Source organism: Mercenaria mercenaria, chromosome 7 (genome assembly GCF_021730395.1).
Source record: "Mercenaria mercenaria strain notata chromosome 7, MADL_Memer_1, whole genome shotgun sequence".
NCBI classification, from domain to species: domain Eukaryota; kingdom Metazoa; phylum Mollusca; class Bivalvia; order Venerida; family Veneridae; genus Mercenaria; species Mercenaria mercenaria.
Window position 1 is genome coordinate 25330593 of NC_069367.1, and position 22730 is coordinate 25353322.

Below are 22730 nucleotides of genomic sequence, written 5' to 3' on the forward strand. Positions count from 1 at the left end.
ACTAAAGGAGAGGGCAGTTCATAGAATCCGATCTGGTAGTGTTTGAACTTAGAATATTTTACTATATCTGGAGTGTTTCCGACTTATTCTAGGACTAGAAGATACAGGTATACTATACATGAACATATAAATATAGCTCCTGGCAGAGATCTGTTATCTGGAGATGCTCTAGATGCCAGAGAATGTGATACATCAATGTAGAGTAGGTTTATTTTATGTATATATGTAGATAATTTGTAATGTTTTGACTTTTGTTCGTGTTCCTACATGCTATATATCAAGAAGTATAAAAAAGTACCATATATGAATGAACTTTAGATTTGTGAGTTAAATGTCTTAAAAGCTTAGACATTCAGAAGAGGAAGCCATAATACACTAGACTGACTTATTCATTACCGTCTTTGACATTCTGGCAGCTAGGCTGACATTCAAACTTTGAGGAAAAGAAGGCAAGGTTCTTAGTCGTAATTTAGAGTTAGCTAGTCGAAAAGTCGAGGTAGTTTATGTTCTTGTTTTTGTTGTGTTGATAGTAACACCGACAAATTAACATATAAGACGACTTTTCCGGCTTTGGTGGTGGAGGAAGACCCCTGTTACGCCTCCGAGCATAATCCATCACGGGCGGGCAGCTGGGTAGGACAAGAACCATAGACCTTCCGCAAACCAGCTGGAATTCTACAGGCAAAGCGAGGTTTTGAACCCACGTCGAAAATGATTCTTTGCCTGCAGACTCATGGAAGCCACTCTATCGGTAGTTACTACGAGTGTGCATGCACACCATATAAACAATAAATTAAATCGTGAACTATGTCAAACCTTATTTGATAAATTATTAAATTAGAATGAAGAACCAGAAAACAGCACTGCTTAACCTTCACCCTGCTAAATTTCTACAATGGACTGGTCTATCATTCAATTTAGGCAGTACCATTTATTATTTGAGGGGGTGTTCACTGAAAATTTACTGACTGAATAGCGAACATTGCAGACCACGATCAGCAGGCTGATCTTGCTCTGCACTGGTCGCAAAGGCAAAGGCACTTGCCGCCAGCTGGCTAAGGGTTAACCAATTGATTCGATATATAAACAAGTTTACAAAAAGGAAATAACGAAATATAAAGCATTGTTATTTGTTACATCTACGGTTGTATTGTAGTAACACAAACTTATTTTTGTTTTAAGATAAATTATCCAGACCGCTCAACATCATATGTCGTTGGCTCAATATAAGGTGTCAAGCGATTGAAATTGGATGTTCTCCGATCGGTACAAGATGTTATTCGCTCGAAATAAGAAGTCGTGCGCTGGTGCATTTAAGATAAAATGCCGTGTGCTTGAGATAAAAATGTTGTGCGATTAGAATAGGTCATACGTTGAGCGCTCGAAATAACAACGGTGTGCGCTCGAGATAACATATCGGGTGATCGGAATAGGATGTTGTGCGCTCGACAGATTTTCATCTTCAAATGAGAGGGATATGATAGTTCTAGATCGGTCACATGACTACAGCTTAAGGTATATATGACCCATGTCTGCCTATAAGCCTATAAGTTGCCATACCTTTCTGACAATCAAAATGTCGGTTAAATGTTTCCATGACATAGTATTTTACCGAAACATATTGAGAAAATAACTCGTAATTTCTCCTGATGGTATTTAGACAGGTTAAACACGATTTTGAAAGCGTCAATTTTATACATGTAGAACAAAAATGCCCACTCATGGTGGACACGGCTTAAACAGTTTTGGTAGGAAGCAGTCAATGAAACATTTTACCAAATTACTTTGTCTGAAACTGCTTGTTCGATTTTAGAAGAATTACAAACAATCATTGTTATTTGCATGTTCCTGTTGTTCATACATAACAATCTTAAAGATGCCAACGGGTTCTTTTTAATGTCCTATCAATTTTCTTCGTGCAAAAGTTACCAAATGCACCTTGCAGATCCATAACTGTAAGTTTTTACAGGGACAAGGTTTTAAAATCAGTTAGAAAATACTTACTTTATTACGTTTTACATCGCACACAAACTGGTTTACTTGGCACCAGCCTTATTAATGACAATGTATCTGCATACAAGCGAAATATTGTACAGCAGCATTAATGCTTCAAATGGACTCGAATGTTATTGATAATTAGAAAAAAAATCAAACATTATACTGGTACCCGCGTCACGCTAGAAGAATGCTGTTTAGTTTATGCTTCTTACTCAAGGGAAACAACCTGCTTATAGAGCGAAATATTTGAGTGGACACAGTTGTCAATCTTTATCCTATTTATATTGTATCAATGCAATGGAAAGGTAATCTATATTTTCTGTATCACATGATAACAATTCAATGCATCCAACAGCCCTTGAATACTGTTTTTTTTTCTTCAGATTTTTCCATATTTCTAGATATTCATCCCATACATGTCGGTAGCAGCAAGTGTTCTCTATCAATCAGTAGCTATATCGTATATATTCTATGGGCTTTAATTTCTTTAAAAGAGTCTTCTATGTGTTAATAAATTTCACAAAGGAAAATGTCACTTTGTCTCATGGCATTTCTTGATTTCATCTCTTTCAAATCATTGACCACTGACAGACTAATATCTTTGTTCAAATCTATATGTAGTAATCATGCATGCTTTTATCACGCCTTCAGGTAAAAAGTTCATGTTTTTCAGGATGTAAAAGTTTCATAGTCACGCTAGCGTACAATAAAGCTTTAGTGCAGTTGTCTCCAGTTTTCTAAATAAATGACAACTTTTAAGTTCTACTGTCTTCTTTTCTGATATGTACTCTTCAGAATTTAACAAAACGACATTGATTGTGGCTACGGAGCAATTATGTAGATCTATTACAAAACCAAAAAAATAATAATTCAAATATATACATGCACGGAAACGTGACCATGCCCTTTAGAGGCCATGAATTTAAACAAGTCTTAATACTTAGATCACTACTGGTAGAAGAACCACCCGAGAAATACATGTATGAGCATAATTTCGAAATAGGTCCAGTTGCTTGACAAAATTTTGTTTGAAGACTTTCTTTTTCAATTTTTAGCTCTGGTGGTTCGTCAGTGTAGCCTAGAAGACAATTTGTGCAACTTTGGAAAAAGGACCATCCGCGAAACACACAGGAAAAGTTTAATCAACTACCACATGTGGAGCTGTCCTTTGAAAAACTTTGACGACGATGGACATTGAGTGATATATATAGCTATCACAGAGCACGTTGTGCTCACAGAGCACGTTGTGCTCGTGAGAATTAAAATACAGAACAATATATTTGGATAACTATACATACCAATAAGAATCCAATAGTGAATTAAATATGTTACGTCGCGCAAAGGCTTCGACGATGAATGAAAGTATGTTGAAACTGTTAATTTCGAATTAGTCTGTACGGTGACAGCGATGTTACCACAGTTCCATGTATATTTGTAGTTGCTCTTAGTTAACACCAACAAATCACACTCACACTCACACTTCTATTTTTTTCGAACTTTTCTTGTTTTTATGAGGTAAGAGGGGTGTAAATTCGTTGCATTCCTAGGGTTCTTTTTATATATAGAGGGAGTCTATTGTATACAGACTTGTGTTGGCTTATGGATATAGCATTTCAGGTTCATATCTAGCGGTTTGAACCTGTATTGCCAATAATACAATGTACATACAAACTCTAAGCTGATTTAATTAACATATTGCCATTTCTTATATAAACGAGATCAATATTTATATGAATTAATATATATAATGGTCACAAAACATGAAATTACCCACCTAGATAGTCTTTGTATTTTTCTTACAAATGGCGTTGCAGAATTCAAGGGAAAGAACTACGCGACTACTAACAGCTATTACACTTATCCTGTACAGACCGTGATACCGTAATATATTCGCTACAATATCGTCAAGAATAAAACATACTACAAGGTGACAACTATAACAAAAAAGGAAACATTAAACTTAACATAAAATAAAATTCTAAGTCTTACACGCCTTAAATGCTATTGAGAAAAATAAAAAAACATCACTTATTTGCAACAATTATTAAAGTAATTATGAAAAGAAGTTAAAACAACCTAGAGTATCATATCTATTTTTGTCTTCCACTTAAAATTTTAATTTATAAAGGCATTAGCCTAATACTCTGTCCATAATTTCCAACTAGGTATATTCCTGATTTTGACTATAGTTTAAAAATCAGTACGCCATTATTATATTTAGTCAGTAGACAGTATAACATGTGCTTGGTAGGACTCTTAAAATGAAGCATAGCAGTTTGCTTTATGGCAGTTTTGCAAAAAGAAAGTTTTCACCTAGTTATTCGGATATGTTCAAACAGTCCTTTACCAGTTACGACATTTACTACGCAATAAAAATAAAGTTGATACCTGCATATATGTTTTACAGTTTTCTAATCTGTAACGCAACAGGCAGAAGCAACTATGCCTACAGTGTTGAGCACTCGAGCATCGATCGAAATATAGTGTCTCTAGTACAATCTCCAAATTTAGTATGAATCATAAAGATTATAGCCGTAATCAAAAGTTACAAGCTACTTGAATTTTATGATAATTTCAAAATCTTAAAATGTTTAAAACTTGATTTCCCATTCTGTCGTTAACATTTACCTTCACATCAGTGTATGCTTGAAGGAACGATGACTTGTTCAGACCGATTACATTGAATGGAGCGTTGGAGTTGATTATTTCCTTTTATCGCACGACGTACATTTATCGGATTTCACAAGGCCTTGATCGCACGACGTACACTTATCGGATTTCACAAGGCCTTGATCGCACGACGTACACTTATCGGATTTCACAAGGCCTTGATCGCACGACGTACACTTATCGGATTTCACAAGGCCATATTTGCATGCAGATTACGACATACGTTCAAATTAATAAATTAGTACTGACTGAAAATTCGAAGAAATTTAGAATCAATCAAAAAGGAAGATTGTTAATATTTCGACCAAGATGTCAAATGAAAAGCAGAATGCTAACTAATTTACAACCTTAATTAAACTTTATAATTAAAATTATAGTGAAACCGTGATATTCAAGATCCGCTTTACTTTAACATAACTGTATAATTTTATGTACTTCAAAGTTGGTAAGTCACAATGAGCAATATGTTATGCCATTTTTCATAGAGTTACGAATGGCAATTTCAAAGCGCCAGAACTCGGGTCTATATAACATTGCCTTTCGCCATTTCTTGTTATTAACTCTTTTTTTTAGATGTTTTATATTTTTCTCTGTAGCTCTGTAGTTTACAGTTTCAAATGCTTTTGGTGTTTTTAGGGTAGGAAGCAGAAATGCGTCCACAACTGGGGTCACGACCATGACTTCTCATATGACACCAGTACTGGTCTTTCCAGGAAGCGGACTCGAGAGTGGTTACAATAAGCTTTCAGCTTTCGTCACAATCGAGCTAAAACAAATTAGTATTAACTAAAGTTAACTCTCCAAAATTTACCTGTTTGGATAATGTTTAATGTAATTATAAACCGATAATATCTGTAATATTGTACTATAACAAAAGCGCAACAATATCACATTACAACAAAGGCGGATCGCTTTTACCATACAAAAACTCAAAATTATAAAAATAAAGACACAGTTACAACATAAACTTGAAGTTCCTAGATGATATATTTGTTGAACGTATATTACCAGCAAAGCAAGATTTTTCGCCATCTAGTTTAAATCCAGTAAATGCATTTACATTCAGGACATAAATTGACGTCTAATGATGGATAACAGAATAGTGCTTTTGTTTGCTTCAGTTGTCATGAACTTTGGTAAGTCTTTTTAGTCTTTTTCTTTTTGTTGGATATAATAAAATTATCCTGTATAATTCTAATTTTAGTAAGCTCGTATTCAGCAAAATCAAGATTTTAAAGAATCCAGATAATAAAGATCTTCTTAAAATACTGGTGCAAAACAAAATGAGCATCAGGTTTTACGGCAATTCATCTTAGTCTGTGATACTATAAACTTAACAGTACTAAACGCACCTGAGTGGGAGCCATCAGGCCTATTCGTATAGTGGCAGTACAAAACAATTGGAGATAAAATTGTATTTATTGTATTAAATCTCAGTTTTTGTGTGATCAAAGCAGTGAGATTTTGATGTGATTGTAAGTAAACAAACGTTACAGGAAAATATCTCTCTTAGAAAAAATGGATCCTGTTTTCTCTCAATTTTATATAAGTTTGTGACAATTCCTCAAAATGAGATCAGGATTCAAATGGGTCTAGCCACGTGTAGTAACTTGTTGAAAACCGCTCATTTATATGGAATATATAAGAAATGATATTTAACTACGTACGGACATATAAAGTGAATCGAAAAAAGTGTACTTACATGTAACAAAACAGTGTTATTATAGTTTTTGTCAGATTACTTGAATGTATTAAAATTTTATAATGCTGTAACAGTTAAAAAACAGTATCTATAATGCTTTAACAATTGATGAAAAAGTGCCATACCACACGATAATGCATTTAATTTATTCAACGCGTGTGTACATTATTTGCAGGCATTACAATATCTGTATAACATATCTTAAAAATGGCAATAAAACTTACAGACAAGTAACTGGTATCCCGATGGGAACTAACTGTGCCCCATTCATTGCTGATTTATTCTTATACTGCTAGAACGAGATTTCATGCTTAGTTTATCCGCTGATACACAATTTGAAATTATTGAAGATTTTAATGGAACCGCAAAGGTATTTTGATGATATTTCGGACAACCAATATTTTTTTCAGAAATGGTGAACCCCATTTACCTTAAAGAGGTACAGCTTAACAAGGCTAATACTTCAGATTTAGAAGCGTCATTTTTGGACTTAAATTAAACAATTTTGAATAATAATCTAGAAAACGAAAATATATGATAAAAGAGACGATTTTTTTTAAATTGTCAACTTGCCCCACCTTGATGGAGATGTCCAACGAGCAACATCATACAGAGTCTATATTTCACACCTTATTAGATTTGCAAGAGCTTGCTCAAAGACAGAATTATTCAATGATAGAAATCTTCATATCACCAAACAATTATTACAACAGGGTTACCGTTAACATAAGCTACGGAAAGCTTACAGTAAATTTTACTACAGATCGTCCGAACTGTTAGTAAAATATAGTACTAACCTAAGAACACTTTTAAAATTTGGACTTGCACACCCGGAATACAATGAAGAGGTAGTTTATAAAATTTGAAAATTAAACACAGTGTTTATTTTAATCAGACATTTGTAAAATGTGTTAAAAAGTTTATCAAATGAGGATACGATGCACAGTGCATGTTTAGTGATTGACCCCTCTGCAGTTAATCGCTACGCTTTCCTATTTGATGGTGCGATGACTAATTAAGTGTAAGACTCCATGATGCTTTTCTCCTAAATCCTATATAAAACGGACGGAGGGAGTGGACTTTGGTCTTGCAGCTTTCTTAGTCGTGCCCTTAAAAGTAAACACGTTTAAACACCCAGTTGCCTTTATATAGGTTACTAACCATTTCAAGGCGGTGCCCCTATTTTCAACCGGTTTTCTGTCTGTCTTGTACTTTGTGTTGCATATATTGTCTTCTTGTTAGCGGTTTTCTTCCTCCTCCTCACTCCATCCTACTGACTCCATCCTTTCCCTTTGCAATTATGCTCCCTTGTTTTGGCATCCCCTCCGCTTTTACTATGAGTAAGTTTTCGCGGCCCCTTTTTTTTATCTACTAGAATCCAAAGGCGGTACACGATTGTATTTTCCTGCTTATTTGTGCGTTTGTGTGCTTGTGTGTCTTTGGTGGTGCCCTATAATGTTGTTGTATCTTACTTGTCTGTTTGTCTAAGTTAGTTGAGTGTGGTTGTGTTTGTTTGTCTTTGGTACATGAATGTCTGCGCTACTGTGGTTTACGTTGTAGTGTAACTGTGGTTAAAGAACGTAGCATTCCCTTTATATATTCATCCTTGTTCTACTTTCCCTTTCAACCCCTACCCCACCTCCCTTTCTACCCATTTATCCCTTCCCCCCTCTCTATCTATATTTTGCATAAAATTTAAATGTACTTGTTGGATTTTTGAAGCAGCCCGTCAGTAATATGTTTCCGTTACAGCTTCTTTTTATTGTGGGCCTACTTTGCAAATGCGTAGGTCTGAGGCTGTGTTTGTAGTGCTCTGTGCTTCTTAGAAATCTACCCTTACCTATTAGCTTACTGTATTCAGAAGCAATTAGATTTAAACGAACGTTCATTAAATATCAGTGATACCAATCTGTAACAGGAACGTGACCTTGACCTCATTTTAGCTGAATAATTTTTGTAATAAGACCAAGCATAAGAATAATACAAAAATAACATTCCGGTGCTCACTATTTTTCAGTTACACGTCGTCTAGTTTGAAATTCTTTAACAATAATATACCATGGTTATGTTGCAACTTGATTTAGATTAACGATGTAACTCATTGCAGACTTGGAGCGGTCTTCTGCGCATGCCCGAAAGTGATTGTCAATTGTAGCGCACGGCAAAAATATGCATATTTTTGCATGTCCGCATGCATTTAGTGTACAATATGCATAAAATACTGACTAAAGGTTAGGGTTAGTATCACCATGGTTACAAAATATATACATTTATGATATTTTCGTTCAAATTTAGTTAATCCGGTATGTACCGGAGTCTGTAATTTATACCGGCGCCCCAAGTCTGCATTGAGTCACAGTCTTAGATTAAACCTCGCTAACCGTTTCAGCTATTGCGTGTCCGAGTTTTACGCGTGTAATGTCTTAAAACACGACAAAAGATCGCGTTTCGGTCTAACATCAATCACCAGAGGGTATGATGTTTCGGTACATTTGACGGGAATTATAGCCCGGCTTATAAGTCATTCAGTCTTGCACTTTTTAGTAGAGACATGCCATGAACATAAAATGATTGAAGGTTATGTCAAATAGAAATCTTGATATGGAAGACTGACTTTTCGCACCTTCTCTTGTCAGGGGCGGACAACTCATATAAAGGATATTTTCAGCAAATTTCTTTTTAAATCGTCATATTTCGCTCAATTTTTAATAAAACTTTAAGATTTTTGAGATTTAAGTGTTTTGTGTTTAATATTATTCTATTTATAGTATTAAAAGCAGGCTTACTCTCAAGTTTATTCATGTGCAGCGACTTCCGTTATTTTGATAAAAATGCTCTTAGTAGTTATATTTTTAACGAATCCTGACAAAATTCTTATATAATCTATCTGTATAGGAATGCAAAATTGAAATAATGTAAATAACTAATATATTTCAGAAAAAGACAAAAATATTCATTGTGGTTTTTAAACAGCTATCGGTCCTTCTTTTTTAATCAAAATTACCGTAAAATGTTTGTAATATAATATTCATTTTTCAATACAAAACCCTGAAGACAACACTTTTTCTACTTTTGTGACATTATAAAATCAGTTGACGCAATTAAAAAGGAGGTAATTGGTAAATGGAAATAGATTGTGCATATTTGTCGCATTACCGCGATTAATGTGCTATAATAGATAAAAAGGTTCGTGCTCTCCAAAAGAATAACTGAGTGGAATCATTCATGGTGATTTGCCATTAAATAAATTGCACATCCGCACATAGCTGGATTTGGTTGCAAGTTAAACAAAGAAGAAAGTAGTCTCTGTATATTTAAGAAATAAGGATTAATATCACGGTGGCGTAGCTCCAGTGATATAATAATACGCATCAGAACGACAATGAAGAGAAAATCACTAAATTAGATATATTATTTCGATTCTAACATTTCACGAAGGACTTTAAAATACATCCTTGACGACATCCATCAAATGCTAGTATTTGCCTATCTTCTGTTTATTTCTTTTCCTGCGCAACTGTATGCCGTATAACGCTTTGACGCAATAATTGTGACTTCAGGAAAATGTATTGATATATAATAATACACAATAATCAGCTAGAAAAATGAATTCGGTTGTGTTAGACTATATAAACGCGCGGACCGGTAAGACAGCATTATGAAGTCTGTTATGACGTCAAATGGTGGCATGACGTCCGGTTGTTACTACTTGGATAAATGAAGCCCAGCAAAATTTTATCATAACATTTCAATGACCATGTAAGAATAAAAATAAAGAAGGCCTTTGAGTGGTTTTTCATCTGATTTATCACGGTTCAGAGCTCAGATGCGCAGAAATTGAACCAAAATGTTTTTAATATAACTAATTAAAATGCGATATTTTTTACAACGTGATTTATATAAAGACATGGGTGTGATATTTGAAGTGAAATGTTTCTATAAATCTAACAAAGCTGTTTTACTCTTTGTAACGGAATGATGTGTGTATCATTCTGTATATTTTTGTAAACTAACGTAATAAAAGATATACTCGCGATTTATTTGTTACGTTAATCAAACTGTACTTATATCTGACAGATGAATATTCTAGATTGAAAGAAAATTGACATCAGAACATAATTTAATCACACAAAGCATGAAAATGTCTTACAGAGTAATTATTGACCTATCATCCTAAAGGTCTATGACCACAGTGTAAAATAAAAGTCAGCTCTGAAAAAAAAAAAACATATTCGTGTTTTAAATGTTAAGAGGTGCGTATTTCGAACGCACCCATGTAGTAGGGCCTACATACCGAAATGGAAACTGCTAATTTGCTATTTACATGTATATCTTTTATAGTACATTTTTTATTTGTCTTTCTTTAACGTTGTTTACACTGATTCAGTTTTGCATTACTTTAACATTTTTTACAGATAAACTTTTCACCTTACGGCATATATTTATACTAACATGCATCATCATGAAAATGTCTTATGACTAATGTCCAGTGTAATCACAAAAGAATGACGACGCGACGTCTGTAAGCAATCGTACATCAAAACGTTCTGATATTTGTAGCCACGTTTTGGAAAGCCAGTTAACTTCGGTAGAACTACTTATTTCATTTCATTTCATCAAATGCAATCGTTTAAGAGTATAAGATGTGTAAAAATGTTTATGTTCATCTTACACTCCCTTTCAATAAGAAATAGACTGTGGTTTAGTGGTTCACATCTGGGTATGAAACATATGGACGTGTTTAGTTTATAGGGGCTGGTAGTCTTCACACCCACTTTAAATAAAAATCATGTATTTCATACCAAAATATAAATTTCAAAACCACGATGGTGATGTGTATCTAATAACTACTACTTGAAATAGTCAGTCTTATTTTACATATTTTGGGAGTTATACTTCTCCGGAACCCTACAGCAAATGTATTAATGTGGTGTCACAATGCAGTTTTCCCATTAGTCACATCCGGTAACATATACATTTACCAAACCGCAATTGTTTCGCCTTTACGTAAAGTCGTAGTAATGGTACATAGGTTTATCGTTTATAATGCAGAAGCAATTTCAACATACAACATGACTGTATACTAATGAGGTGCATGTCCAAATTGTAATGTACTTTGTTGACTTAGAAACATATGTAAAAGTACATTTATAAATATTTTGTCTACAGTCATACGACAGACTAGCCCAGTATATCCTCTCACTGGTGAAATGCAGTTTGATATAAATATGTTAGATCAAAGTCGCCACACTATAAGAAACACATTTAAGCAATCATATATTTTTTCTCATTAAATTATATAATAGAATAATGTATCTCTGACCGGTAAAAACACCCCAAAAATGTAATTTAGTAAGGAAATCGTTTCAAACATGCACAAATGTTCCGTTTTATTTATCAGTTAAAAAGTATATTCGGATGAGTACACCCCTCTCCCCCCCCCCCCCCCCCACTCCCCACAACCCCACGCCCCCAACACACACACACACCACACCTTTTTTCCGGATATTTTACCTTATCGGGATCACCTTGCATTAGTTCGTGTCAAAACATGATCTCACATGCCACTTTTAAAAATGGAGTTCTAAACAAATGTTTTAAATGACTACAATTAACAATAAAATATGAGCTAGATACTTAAATAAATATATTAAGTTTTTTTTATTGAGCCGCTTCTGAATGGGTTGAGGCATTGATGTGAATAAAAGTATTTGATATTACATGTTTCAATTAGCTGTAATTTTGACATTTTAGCAACAATATACTTTTCTATATGAGTAAAAATATGTGCATGTAGTAATTTGAAAGGTATTTGAAAAAAGTTTTAGTATTACGCTAGAAGATTTGGTAAGTTCATGTTGTCATACAGTTTACAGCTGTATGCAACATCGCGGTACAAATAAAATCTCTCTGACATATTCCTACAAATATTCTTTAAGGGAATATGTCTTCTTTCAGTTTTATATAAGTTCCTTGCTTTTTAACAGTTAGAAAGGGTCTGCTTTTCTTAGTATTTTATATGCCATCCCTTAGCCTAGCTCTGTAGCGAAATAGTCATGAAATTAACCACTCTACATTGTTCTTCATTATGTTATATCAAGTAATATATCGCTGCAAAAGTATAGAAAAGTATTTAAATCGAATTAAGATCTACGTATGAATTGATTATTACATAAATACGAGGTTTAGTTCGTATCCACAAGAAAGAAATATACAACATTTAGAATGAGCAAAATGTGAGGCATCTCTCTCGTATGTGTGGACAAGTTTAAAATGACCCGAAAAGGCATTTATAGTCGGAGAAATTCTAAAGCGATATAATCTAATTATGAACACATGTTTCCTCTTTTTCATAACACTATTTTATAAAATTTTTGTCTTTGTTTGAAAACAGGATGTAAAGTTTACGATTTGTGAAACGTCGTTTTAAATAATTTATCCCTATTCATACAAATTATTCCCAAAGTAACCTTTCTTTGATATTTCTTAAATAATGTAACTTTGAGAAACTCTACATAGACCAATTGTTTTGTCACCAGATTATTAGAAATTTTGAAAAGGGCGATACAATTTTACACGTTGCTGAACATGATCAAATTATTTTTACGAATTCAATTGTCCTAATGATGACGTCATCGTTTGCCCAGGCTTTCATGGCTGACTGATTCGAGTGTTCCATATCCAAAATTTATCTTCTGGTATTGTTCATTAAGAAATGTATTATCTTAAGTCTCTACTAAAATATGCAAGGTTCGACTATATTTTAGGATTTATAAGCCGGGCTATTATATACACTACACTAAAATAGCTATCCTTTTCTTTTACATTAAACATACAACCCTAACCTACAGCAGTAATTTAATCATCTTTTATATTTGCACCAACTTTAACATATAACAGTACGTTGATTCTAAAACAGAGCAACCACACCAACAATTTGTGATAGTTTTGCTAAACACAGAAAGCATGACACACTACAGTACTAGGATCACTCGTTCTAGAGAAAACAATGCAAATAGAAGTAGGTATTTATTAACGAAACCCTGCTTGCTATAGAATTCCGTTTTAGAACCATTACAGAATTTTGGCAGTTAATAGTTCAGTCAATGCTGACTTTTACAGTATGTATGTAATAAACCGGTACTCAATTTATTTGAGGGTCTTCTCGACCGTCAGGCCGTGTAATGAAGTATTTCGACCCCCATAGAATAACGACCCCCCGGTCATTATTCTATAGAAAATGTGACTCCTTTCCTGTAAAATATTGACTCCCCTTATAAAAAACTGACTCCCTTTGAAAACTCTATAGAATAACGACCCCCGGTCATTATTCTATAGAAAGACTGACCCCTCCAAGAAAAATACTGACTCCCTAAAGATGACTCCCTTCGAATATCATTGAATAACGACCCCGGTTATTATTCTATAGAAAAAGTGACTCCTTCCATGTAAAATACTCACTGCCGATTTACTACATTCGAACTCTCATACAATATCGATTCCCGTACATTATTCTATTTAAAACAGTTACTCTTTCCGTGTAAAACACCGGCTCCTAAAAAGACTTTCGACGATAATATCTATTAAAAAGTGATCCCCACCAAACCTAACGGACAATTTTACTAAATCTACAACTCTAATACCCTCCATTGCCAATAGTTAACATTTTGATTGTACTACTGGTGCCGCTACTTCTATTGCTATTACTACATGTACTTATTCTTCTTCTACTACTACTACTACTACTGCTACTACTGATACTACTATACCTGCTTCCACTAATACGTCTTGTACATCTACCTCTTCTTCTTCTCCTGCTGCTGTTGTTGCTGTCACTTATTCCTCTGCTGCTGCTGCTGCCACTACTACTACTACTACTACTACTACTACTTTCTATTGTTGCCGCTATCGTACTTTACTGCCACTGCTAAGTATTGCAACTTCTATTAATACTAAGTTCTATGCTAGCAGTTTCTTGTGCAGTTTTCTTCTGAAGAATTACTTCATAACGAAGTTTGCAGGGATTATTGACACTGGTGTGTTTTGTGAACGTATTGTGAATTGTTATTATCCTGAAAAAACACACTGGCCATAGCTTTATCAGATCAAGTGGTTCCAACGTTGTTTGAGCGGTGAATTTTACGGAGAAATATGGCCGATACTACAAATTTCCGGTATTGTAAGTATGATTTTAAGGAATTTCTACCTGTTTAATAACTAATCAAATGAAAACGATGGGTGCACCTGGAGCGCAAATGTGTCTATGTTTTAGCACATATGTCCATTTAGCTGAGATTTGTGCCGTTTATTCAAACACTTCTGTACAGTACGGCGGGGGAAGGAGATTTTTGACAGTTTTTGACAATATCGCATCAAATATAGTGTTAATCGAGAACAAGTAACTGTTAAAACACTTTTTATGTAAAGGGCTACCTCTTAAAACAAAGCGTGTGTATTTTCATAGAATTATTCAGGGTTATTTCTGAAAAATCGGCGGAAAAACCTAATGCAACGCCGTTTCGAGTGGGTCGCTATGCAACGCAATCAAGTGGATACCGTTCTGTGTCTTACTTGCGAAGTCTTACCCGTCTTAAAAACAGCCATTAAAGCCTAACAATGAATAAATTTAGTGAGTTTTATAGCATTATAATGATCCCGCGATTTCTAATATATTGTACTTTTACATTTTTATGTTAGCTTAACATTTAACATATTTTTGTGGAAATTGTCAAAAAACATCAACACAAAAACATAAAGCAAGGATGAACATCGAACAATATCATTAAGTAAATAATAGTAATAGTTCGTAAAAACAAGAACCATTTTACGGATATGTCTCCTCCACGAATGGTAATGAACTGCATACCAAAAGCAGGTTGACTCTTTACATCAGTATAGTTACAGTTGGTTACTTTTTAGTCCCTTAAAACCATTACATTGCGATTTCATTACTGACTTGTTGTGCATTTAAGCTGTTCTTAAAAAATAAATAAAATTTGGTCCATGATAAAAGTATTGATCAGTTGTTTGTATTCATTTTCGTTCATATTGTTGGTGTAGCGTTCATTTATTTTCAGAGAGATAAATCACAGAGAACGTTAAAATTGGCCAGGGAAAAGACAAGATTTTATTTGTCCTCCATAAAACAGAAACGACGTAATAAACCTCTATGGTTGCCGTTCAAAAATGAAAATACAAATGAAATACAGACACCAATGAAAGAAAATAAACGGACAGTGTGAAAAAATGTATACACCAAGATACAGCGTCTAGAAACAGAACCCCTTTTCCCGTTGCGGAATGCTCTGATTTCTGTGTCAAGTGATGGTATCTGGGGCTAATGGTCAAACGGAAGGACGGACGGACGGACAAGGGCAAATCTATATGCCCCCCTCCCCCGAGTGGGGGCATAAAATGCAGCAATTAGGCCTTAGATACATGAGTTATCACTAAATTTGACCAAATGACCGGGGGTCGTTTTTTTTATGGGAGTCAATATTCTTCGTGAGGTTCAGTTTACTTCACGTGGGGGAGTCATAGTACTATGATCTGGAGGTCATAATACTCTGACCGGGGGGTCACTTTTTCTATAGAATAATGACCGGGGGGTCATTATTCTATGGGGGTCGAAATACTTCATTACACCGGCCTAAACTATAGACAGGTACTAGTATAAACAAGCAGTATTTAAGAAAAGTATTTAAGATAATACCTGCTGAATAGTATTTTCATTTTTAGGTCATTTATTGGCAAGTCAAAACATGAATTGCGCTCAAGGTTACTGGGGGGCAGATTGCAAAAGTACATGTCCCGAACGATGCTCGTCCGTTGGATGTGACAAAGTTACTGGCTCTTGCTTCGGATGCGACTCAGGATATCACGGTAAACATTGTGACATTCCATGTCCGCTTCACTGCCGGTATGGATGTGATCGTTTTACTGCGAAATGCTCCTCGTGTTACGCTGGTTGGTATGGCGATTCTTGCAATATACCATGTCACAATTGTGTCTCCTGTTCAAAAACTACGGGTATATGTTCAACATGTAAAAATGGTTGGTATGGGACCAACTGCAGCATCCCATGCTCCATTGAGACAGGTTGCAACAGAAATGACTGTACAAAGTCTACCGGAGACTGTTTAGTCTGTAAAATAGGATGGTTTGGGTCAAAATGTGAAAAACAATGTCCAAACAGTTGTCACAATGGATGTCATAAAAGTTCTGGTTATTGTAATGCCTGCAGCTCTGGATATTGGGGTTCTGATTGCTCAAAACGTTGCCCCAACTGTCATAATGGCTGTTACAAAAGTAATGGTCATTGCAGTTACTGCAATTCGGGATTCTGGGGTTCGGACTGTACAAATATTTGCCCGGGGAAATGTGAAAGTTGTGATAAATCTCGTGGAACGTGTTTGTTTTGCCCATATGGTTTATGGGGAAGTGACTGTTCGAAGACGTGTAATACTAATAACTGTAAAATGTGTGATATCAACACAGGTATCTGTAAAGCCTGTGTATCAGGCTTTTGGGGACCAGACTGCAACTACCTATGCAATAACTGTTCCAATAATAAATGTGACATTTCCACAGGTGTATGTGAGACATGTCCAGAGGGATTTGCAGGAGAAAATTGTAATATAAAGTGTGAGATTTCTGCGTGTTCAAATTGGCTGTGTGACAGGAAGCAAGGATTTAAATGTTCCAGTTGTGTGAATGGGTTTTGGGGAACGCTTTGTGAGAAAAAATGCATGTTAAATGGCAGTTGCAACTACTGCGACAAGACAACTGGAATATGTAAATCATGTTTAAGCAGTTATTGGGGAGCAAATTGTGACAGAAAATGCAATGGAAATGACACTTGTACTTATTGCAACAGAAACACTGGAGCTTGTACTTCATGCTTCGGTGGATACTGGGGAAAACATTGCGAAAATGGGTGCAATAAAAACTGTGCTGGAAATTGCCAAGTTAGTACAGGAGCATGTAATTCTTGCAAAAATGGATGGTGGGGAACATTTTGTGAGAAAAAATGCCCGATTGGAGAAGGATGTCAATATTGTAGCAAAACTTCTGGAACTTGCAGCACGTGTATAATTGGTAACTGGGGTAGTTTCTGCGACAAAAAGTGTTCTACAGTCTGTACAGGTCGTTGCGACAGGTATACAGGAAAGTGTTCCTATTGCAGACCCGGTAACAAGGGTGTAAACTGTGGCAGTAAATGCATAGAGGAAAATTGTGAGACATGCAAAGGTTCGGAGGATAGTTATTCATGTACAAAATGCCGAGCGGGTTACTGGGGCGAAAGCTGTGACAATAAGTGTAGATCAGAGCGATGCCTGGAATGTCATATGTCTGAAGGACGATGTACTTTATGTGAGGACGGCTTTTGGGGAAATTCATGTAATCAAAAATGTCATGGCAGTTGCCAGTGTTGCAGCCTGACTTACGGTACTTGTAGTGCACCGCATACCTGTTTGATGTACAAAGCACCAGGTATTTTACATTTGTAAAGACTTACTGTTTAATGTCTTCAAATCGTATACAAAACAATTTCTAAACTTTTTAGATGGAGAAGGAGATACATTTAAATTTGACATAATTTTAGACATCATTATTTTACATAGAAATGTTTTCTTATAAGAATGTCAGTGTTTGAATACTTTGACCGTGAAATGTTCGACTTTTTCGAAAGTTTTAAGTTAGTTTTATATTTATATTTTATCCTAACTAAGACATTTTGGAAGTTTAACATGGAACCGAGATGTCAATATTATTATTTTCCAAATTGGTTTGACTTAAATAAACAATAAAACCTCTCATGTCTGTCCCGATTACAATAACTGTGTTATACTGAAGGAAGAAATCATATTAACATAGCTACAAAAATAGAGTTCTGATTACAACTTGACTCCTATTTATAAGCGTCTGTTCCATCATATTCAACCCAAAAGGTAGCCTTTGTTTGGGGTTGTTAAGATGCATCACCTTCCAAAACTCACTCTCAAAAAGCATTTACGGTATAGCTGTCATTATTTAAAGGTTATTGCAAACAATGATTATAAAAATGATAAGGGTAAATGCTTTTGAAAAAAGAATCACAAGTGCAACATTACCCATTAGTATATTTGTCAGGTTGGTAACTTTAATTTGATTTCATTTGGAATCACTGCGAAAAAGACTGGTCGTCGACTGCATTCGTTTTAAAGTCGACACGAAGAATTGCATTTTCTAAACATGCATAAGGCCAGACTAATAAACGCCCCATAATAATAAATAGTAAAACACAAAAATAACATCGGTACATAATTGTATTCCATGTAATTTATTTAGGTTGATTACCTATACCTTTATTCAATATATCGTTTGTTAATAAACTGAAGTGAAGACAGTTTAAACATTAAACTATTCAGCAAAATCATATGATAGACTTTTACAATACATAGGCTTTGCAAAAAGACGGAACTACATCAAAAACACACGTAATACAATTCATATCCATGAAAATTAGTAAATTAAGTAAAAGTAGACTGTAGCAGAAAATATAGCCGAAAGTCGGCTTTAAATGTGTATTTCTTTCCTGAAATTAAACGGTGTTGGTGGGTTGAACCAAGTTGTTAATACACTTAAAAGGTATGTATGCATATTTGAATATAATTATGTAAACAACTGAAACACGAAAGGGTTTTGAATATATTGTCTGGCAACAACCCGACTTATTGTTTAATTTTGTACGACAAGATAATGTATTACTAAGCTTTAGAAAGTAATTGTTATTACCAGATAGTGTGCTCCTACGGCACAATTTCACACTATGAGATATTAAAAGTACTTTTTATTTTGCTATTATTTTGCTTTGTTGCATTCTATGCTTCCAAAGGATAATATCCATTTCGATTTCTACAGTAATGGCGAAGAATAGCCGCTGTATTGTTCTCCTACTTCCACGTTCAAACTACTACTGTCTAGTAGAAATATTTTCTCTTATTCTGACTGTTGGAATATTCCTGACGTCAAAATTTTACGCAGTGAATATCAACAGAGTGACACACAGTCTTTATGAATCTAAATAATGCTCTTAAAGCAAATTAAACCTTTTGATGTGTGGAACTTTTAATTATAGCATGTTATGAAATCTTTCTTTATCAGATATGACAGTTAAATAAAATGAGTTTTGTTACAAGACATTACACATAATTCTTATTGTGTAATTAGTATATATTAACGATCTTTTCACATTTTTGAGTACTTGTTGACAGTAGCCAATGAAAACAATATATTTTGAAATAATACGGGAGTATAATATTAGGTTAAGATATTAGTACAGCATTTCAACCTTTTGACATGAATTGCCGTAGGTATCAGTTTGCAGAAATCACTAGGCCTTAATATGTGTTTTATGATTTTATTCGGTATGTTAACATACAACCTCTTCTTTATTTTGATTTCTAGCGGCGCCTTCACAGACAGACACTGTGATTATCGTTGGCATTATCTTGATTATTTGCTCTTTAGTGGTACCGTCTCTGGCACTTGGTTTGTTTTGCTACATAAAGCGGTAAGACGTACCCCTTTACTCTATATTTACTCCGTATAATGTAAACAGCATAACGATTCATATTCCATGTAATCTAAATAGTACAACGTTTCATACTCCATGTAATTCAAACAATACAACGATTCATACATACTTCATATAACCAACACAACGGTGCATAATCAATATAATCTTAACAGGATAACGGTGCAAAGTCTATATAATCTTGAGAGCACAACAGAGCGCAGACCGTTAAATCTAAACAGCACAACAGAGCATAATAAATATAACAATACGGTGTATATTCCATGAAATCTAAACAGTATGTGATAATGTGAGCCGCGCCATGGGAAAATCAACATAGTGGGTTTGCAACCAGCCTGCGCTTCCGCGTAGCTAACATTTCTCTAATTGCAATAGACTTTGAAACCGAACAGCATGGATCCTGACCAGACTGCGTGGATGCGGCTCATGTGTGTATTCTCTGGTTAATCGCCTTTTGCAACCATTTTTCAGTCATATAAACTACGGCCCAATTTTATAGTGCTGTATCACTTAAATATCACGCTGTAGACACATTATACTGACACCGGGCTGACCAGTTCTAGATTTATCCACTTAATGCTGAGCGCCCAAGCGAGGAAGCTACTAGTACCATAATTTTACGTTTTGATATGACGCGGCGAGGGATCGAACCCACGTCCTCCCGCAAACGAAGCGGGCGCTCTTCCACTAGACTACCAAGGAGGCGGGAAACAGACCAGAGTGCAAACACATATAATCTAAACAGCCCACCGAGGCATATTCTTCATAATCAAAACAGAACAGCGGTATATATTTGATATAATCTTCATATAGGGTTTGCTATATGGTTTGCCAGTAATTAGACACTATGCAAGATTATCCATTTATTACTGAAAATCTATGCAACTGCTTATGTTGTTTTCCCCCATAGATGACTGCGCCTTGTATCAATAAGTATTGAATTACTGAAGTTGTAAATGTAAAAGGTAAAGTAAACTTCCTTGTGCTAACGATTAAGCTAATCTGTCGCATAATGAAAAGTATGACAGAGCAAAAAGTGCTTTATGCGTGATATCTAATATTTTAAGGCAAAATCTAAGGCTAACACAGAAATCATATTGTATAAGTGTTACATCAAAATGATCAAACGGAACTTCGTTGCCTTTTGCGACAATAACTTTTATAGGTTGAACATGCAAGCAGGCCCATTATTTTAAATGAGGCCATACGTCGCTTTTCATGAAATTGCACTCACTTTATTATTAAAGGTTTCAAAAATAAATCTCTTAATTGTTTTTCGTATTTCGTATGTAAATTATGGGTTATGCTCAACCCGTAGACGAGGGCTTGTGGACATGGATAGTAGCTTGCTTTTCCACTACCGTCCATGAACAGGTTCTCTCAAACTAAGCCTATTGTATTTTCATTTATATTGTATTTGGGACCTATAATTTTCCACTTTTTCTATTTTAAAAACGTTGTCGTATTATTTCTTTTAGATAATCAATGTATGAAATATAGCATACTTCTTTTTTATAGTCGGAGCAAGCAAAAGGCAGACACAGCTACAGCTGAAGATAGAAATGTTGGACATCAGAGCGTTTCATATTCAAGTACGACTAGTAACTCTTTTACTTTTAGTCAAAAGAAACATATTTTACTTTATTACTTCTTTGCAACATCTAAACTGTACATGCTAGGAGTCCGTATTGATAACAAATGTATTTTGTTCACAATGTTTTAAGTGTTCGTTTGTCGTCTCCTTACTGAATACTAATATAGCATGTACTTCGTTTATAATATTTTGAATGTACATTCGGCGTGTCCGTATTGATTACAAATTTATTTCGTTCCAATGTTTTGAGTGTACATTCGACGCGTTTGTTTTGATTACCAAACGTTTCGAGTGTAGATTTGATGTGTCCGTATTGATTACGAATATATTTCGTTCCAATGTTTTAGTGTACATTCGACGATTCCGTATTGATAACAAATATATTACGTTCTAACGGTTTGAGAGTACATTCGATGTGTCTGTATTGATTATCCGACGTTCCACGTGTACATTTGATGTGTCCAATACTGATAACAAATATATCTACTTAGATATAAATTATATTTTGTTGTATATTTTATACGTTTGTAAGAAATGTGAATTTAAATAATCAATTCTTTTTTTTCTGATGATTAGTGGATCGTAAAAGAAAGGCCAAAGTTGAGATAGCATCGCTTCAAACCGGAAAAGTCAACCGCACATATATGGATCAGGAAACAAACAAAGGATTTGAAGAAGAAGAAAATTATGAAAGCGTCCTCGAGACAGACGACATCTACGAAAATCCGTAGGGCTCTTATAAGAAAAAGCTGACTTTTATTATTGTTGTTGTTGTTTGTCATTTTTAAATCAAACATTTTATATATACTTATTAACTTGTATATACAGTGTGATATGGAAATATTTCCTCATACACAATATCCTTAACATATATTGTAACGCAATGCGTGTACTGTTTCAACACGTGTATTGTTTTGCTAATATCTAAAATGTTTAACTTTTAAACAATGGTATTGTGAATTCAATACATAAATTTCAATAGGATTTAGCCATCAAATACGTCCACATCTCGTTTATCATAAAATACACAAATGTACTAATTTCTTAACAATTACACAGAAATAGAACATGACATACAAAATTCAAACATACACTGTTTAAAATTCATTTCGGTGAGAGAAAAATATTTTTTCACTTATTCCTGATGTAGAAGTTAGAAAGCCTTTCTTTCAAGTGCCAATCTGCTT

At 34.7% G+C, this 22730-nt stretch overlaps 1 protein-coding gene across 3 annotated transcripts; it reads left to right on the plus strand.

Annotated features, from left to right (window-relative positions):
* Nucleotides 1-5606: 5606 nt before the first annotated feature.
* On the plus strand, nt 5607-22279 carry LOC128558467 (multiple epidermal growth factor-like domains protein 6). 3 transcript variants are annotated; one of them, XM_053547840.1, is made up of 5 exons: nt 5607-5804; nt 16109-17863; nt 19820-19925; nt 21468-21541; nt 22120-22279. In XM_053547840.1, the coding sequence occupies exons 1-5, from the start codon at nt 5753-5755 to the stop codon at nt 22272-22274; spliced, it is 2142 nt and encodes a 713-aa protein (XP_053403815.1). In that variant the 5' UTR covers nt 5607-5752; the 3' UTR covers nt 22275-22279. The 3 variants fall into 3 exon arrangements, with proteins under 3 accessions (XP_053403815.1, XP_053403816.1, XP_053403817.1); XM_053547841.1 differs by having other exon boundaries at nt 16961-17863; XM_053547842.1 differs by lacking the exon at nt 16109-17863.
* Nucleotides 22280-22730: the final 451 nt, after the last annotated feature.

Coding starts and splice junctions, on each gene's coding strand:
- LOC128558467 (XM_053547840.1), top strand. CDS start 5,753: ATGATGGATAACAGAATAGTGCTTTTGTTTGCTTCAGTTGTCATGAAC. Junction 17,864..19,819: donor TTTGATGTACAAAGCACCAG/GTATTTTACATT, acceptor TTTGATTTCTAG/CGGCGCCTTCACAGACAGAC. Junction 19,926..21,467: donor TTGTTTTGCTACATAAAGCG/GTAAGACGTACC, acceptor TCTTTTTTATAG/TCGGAGCAAGCAAAAGGCAG.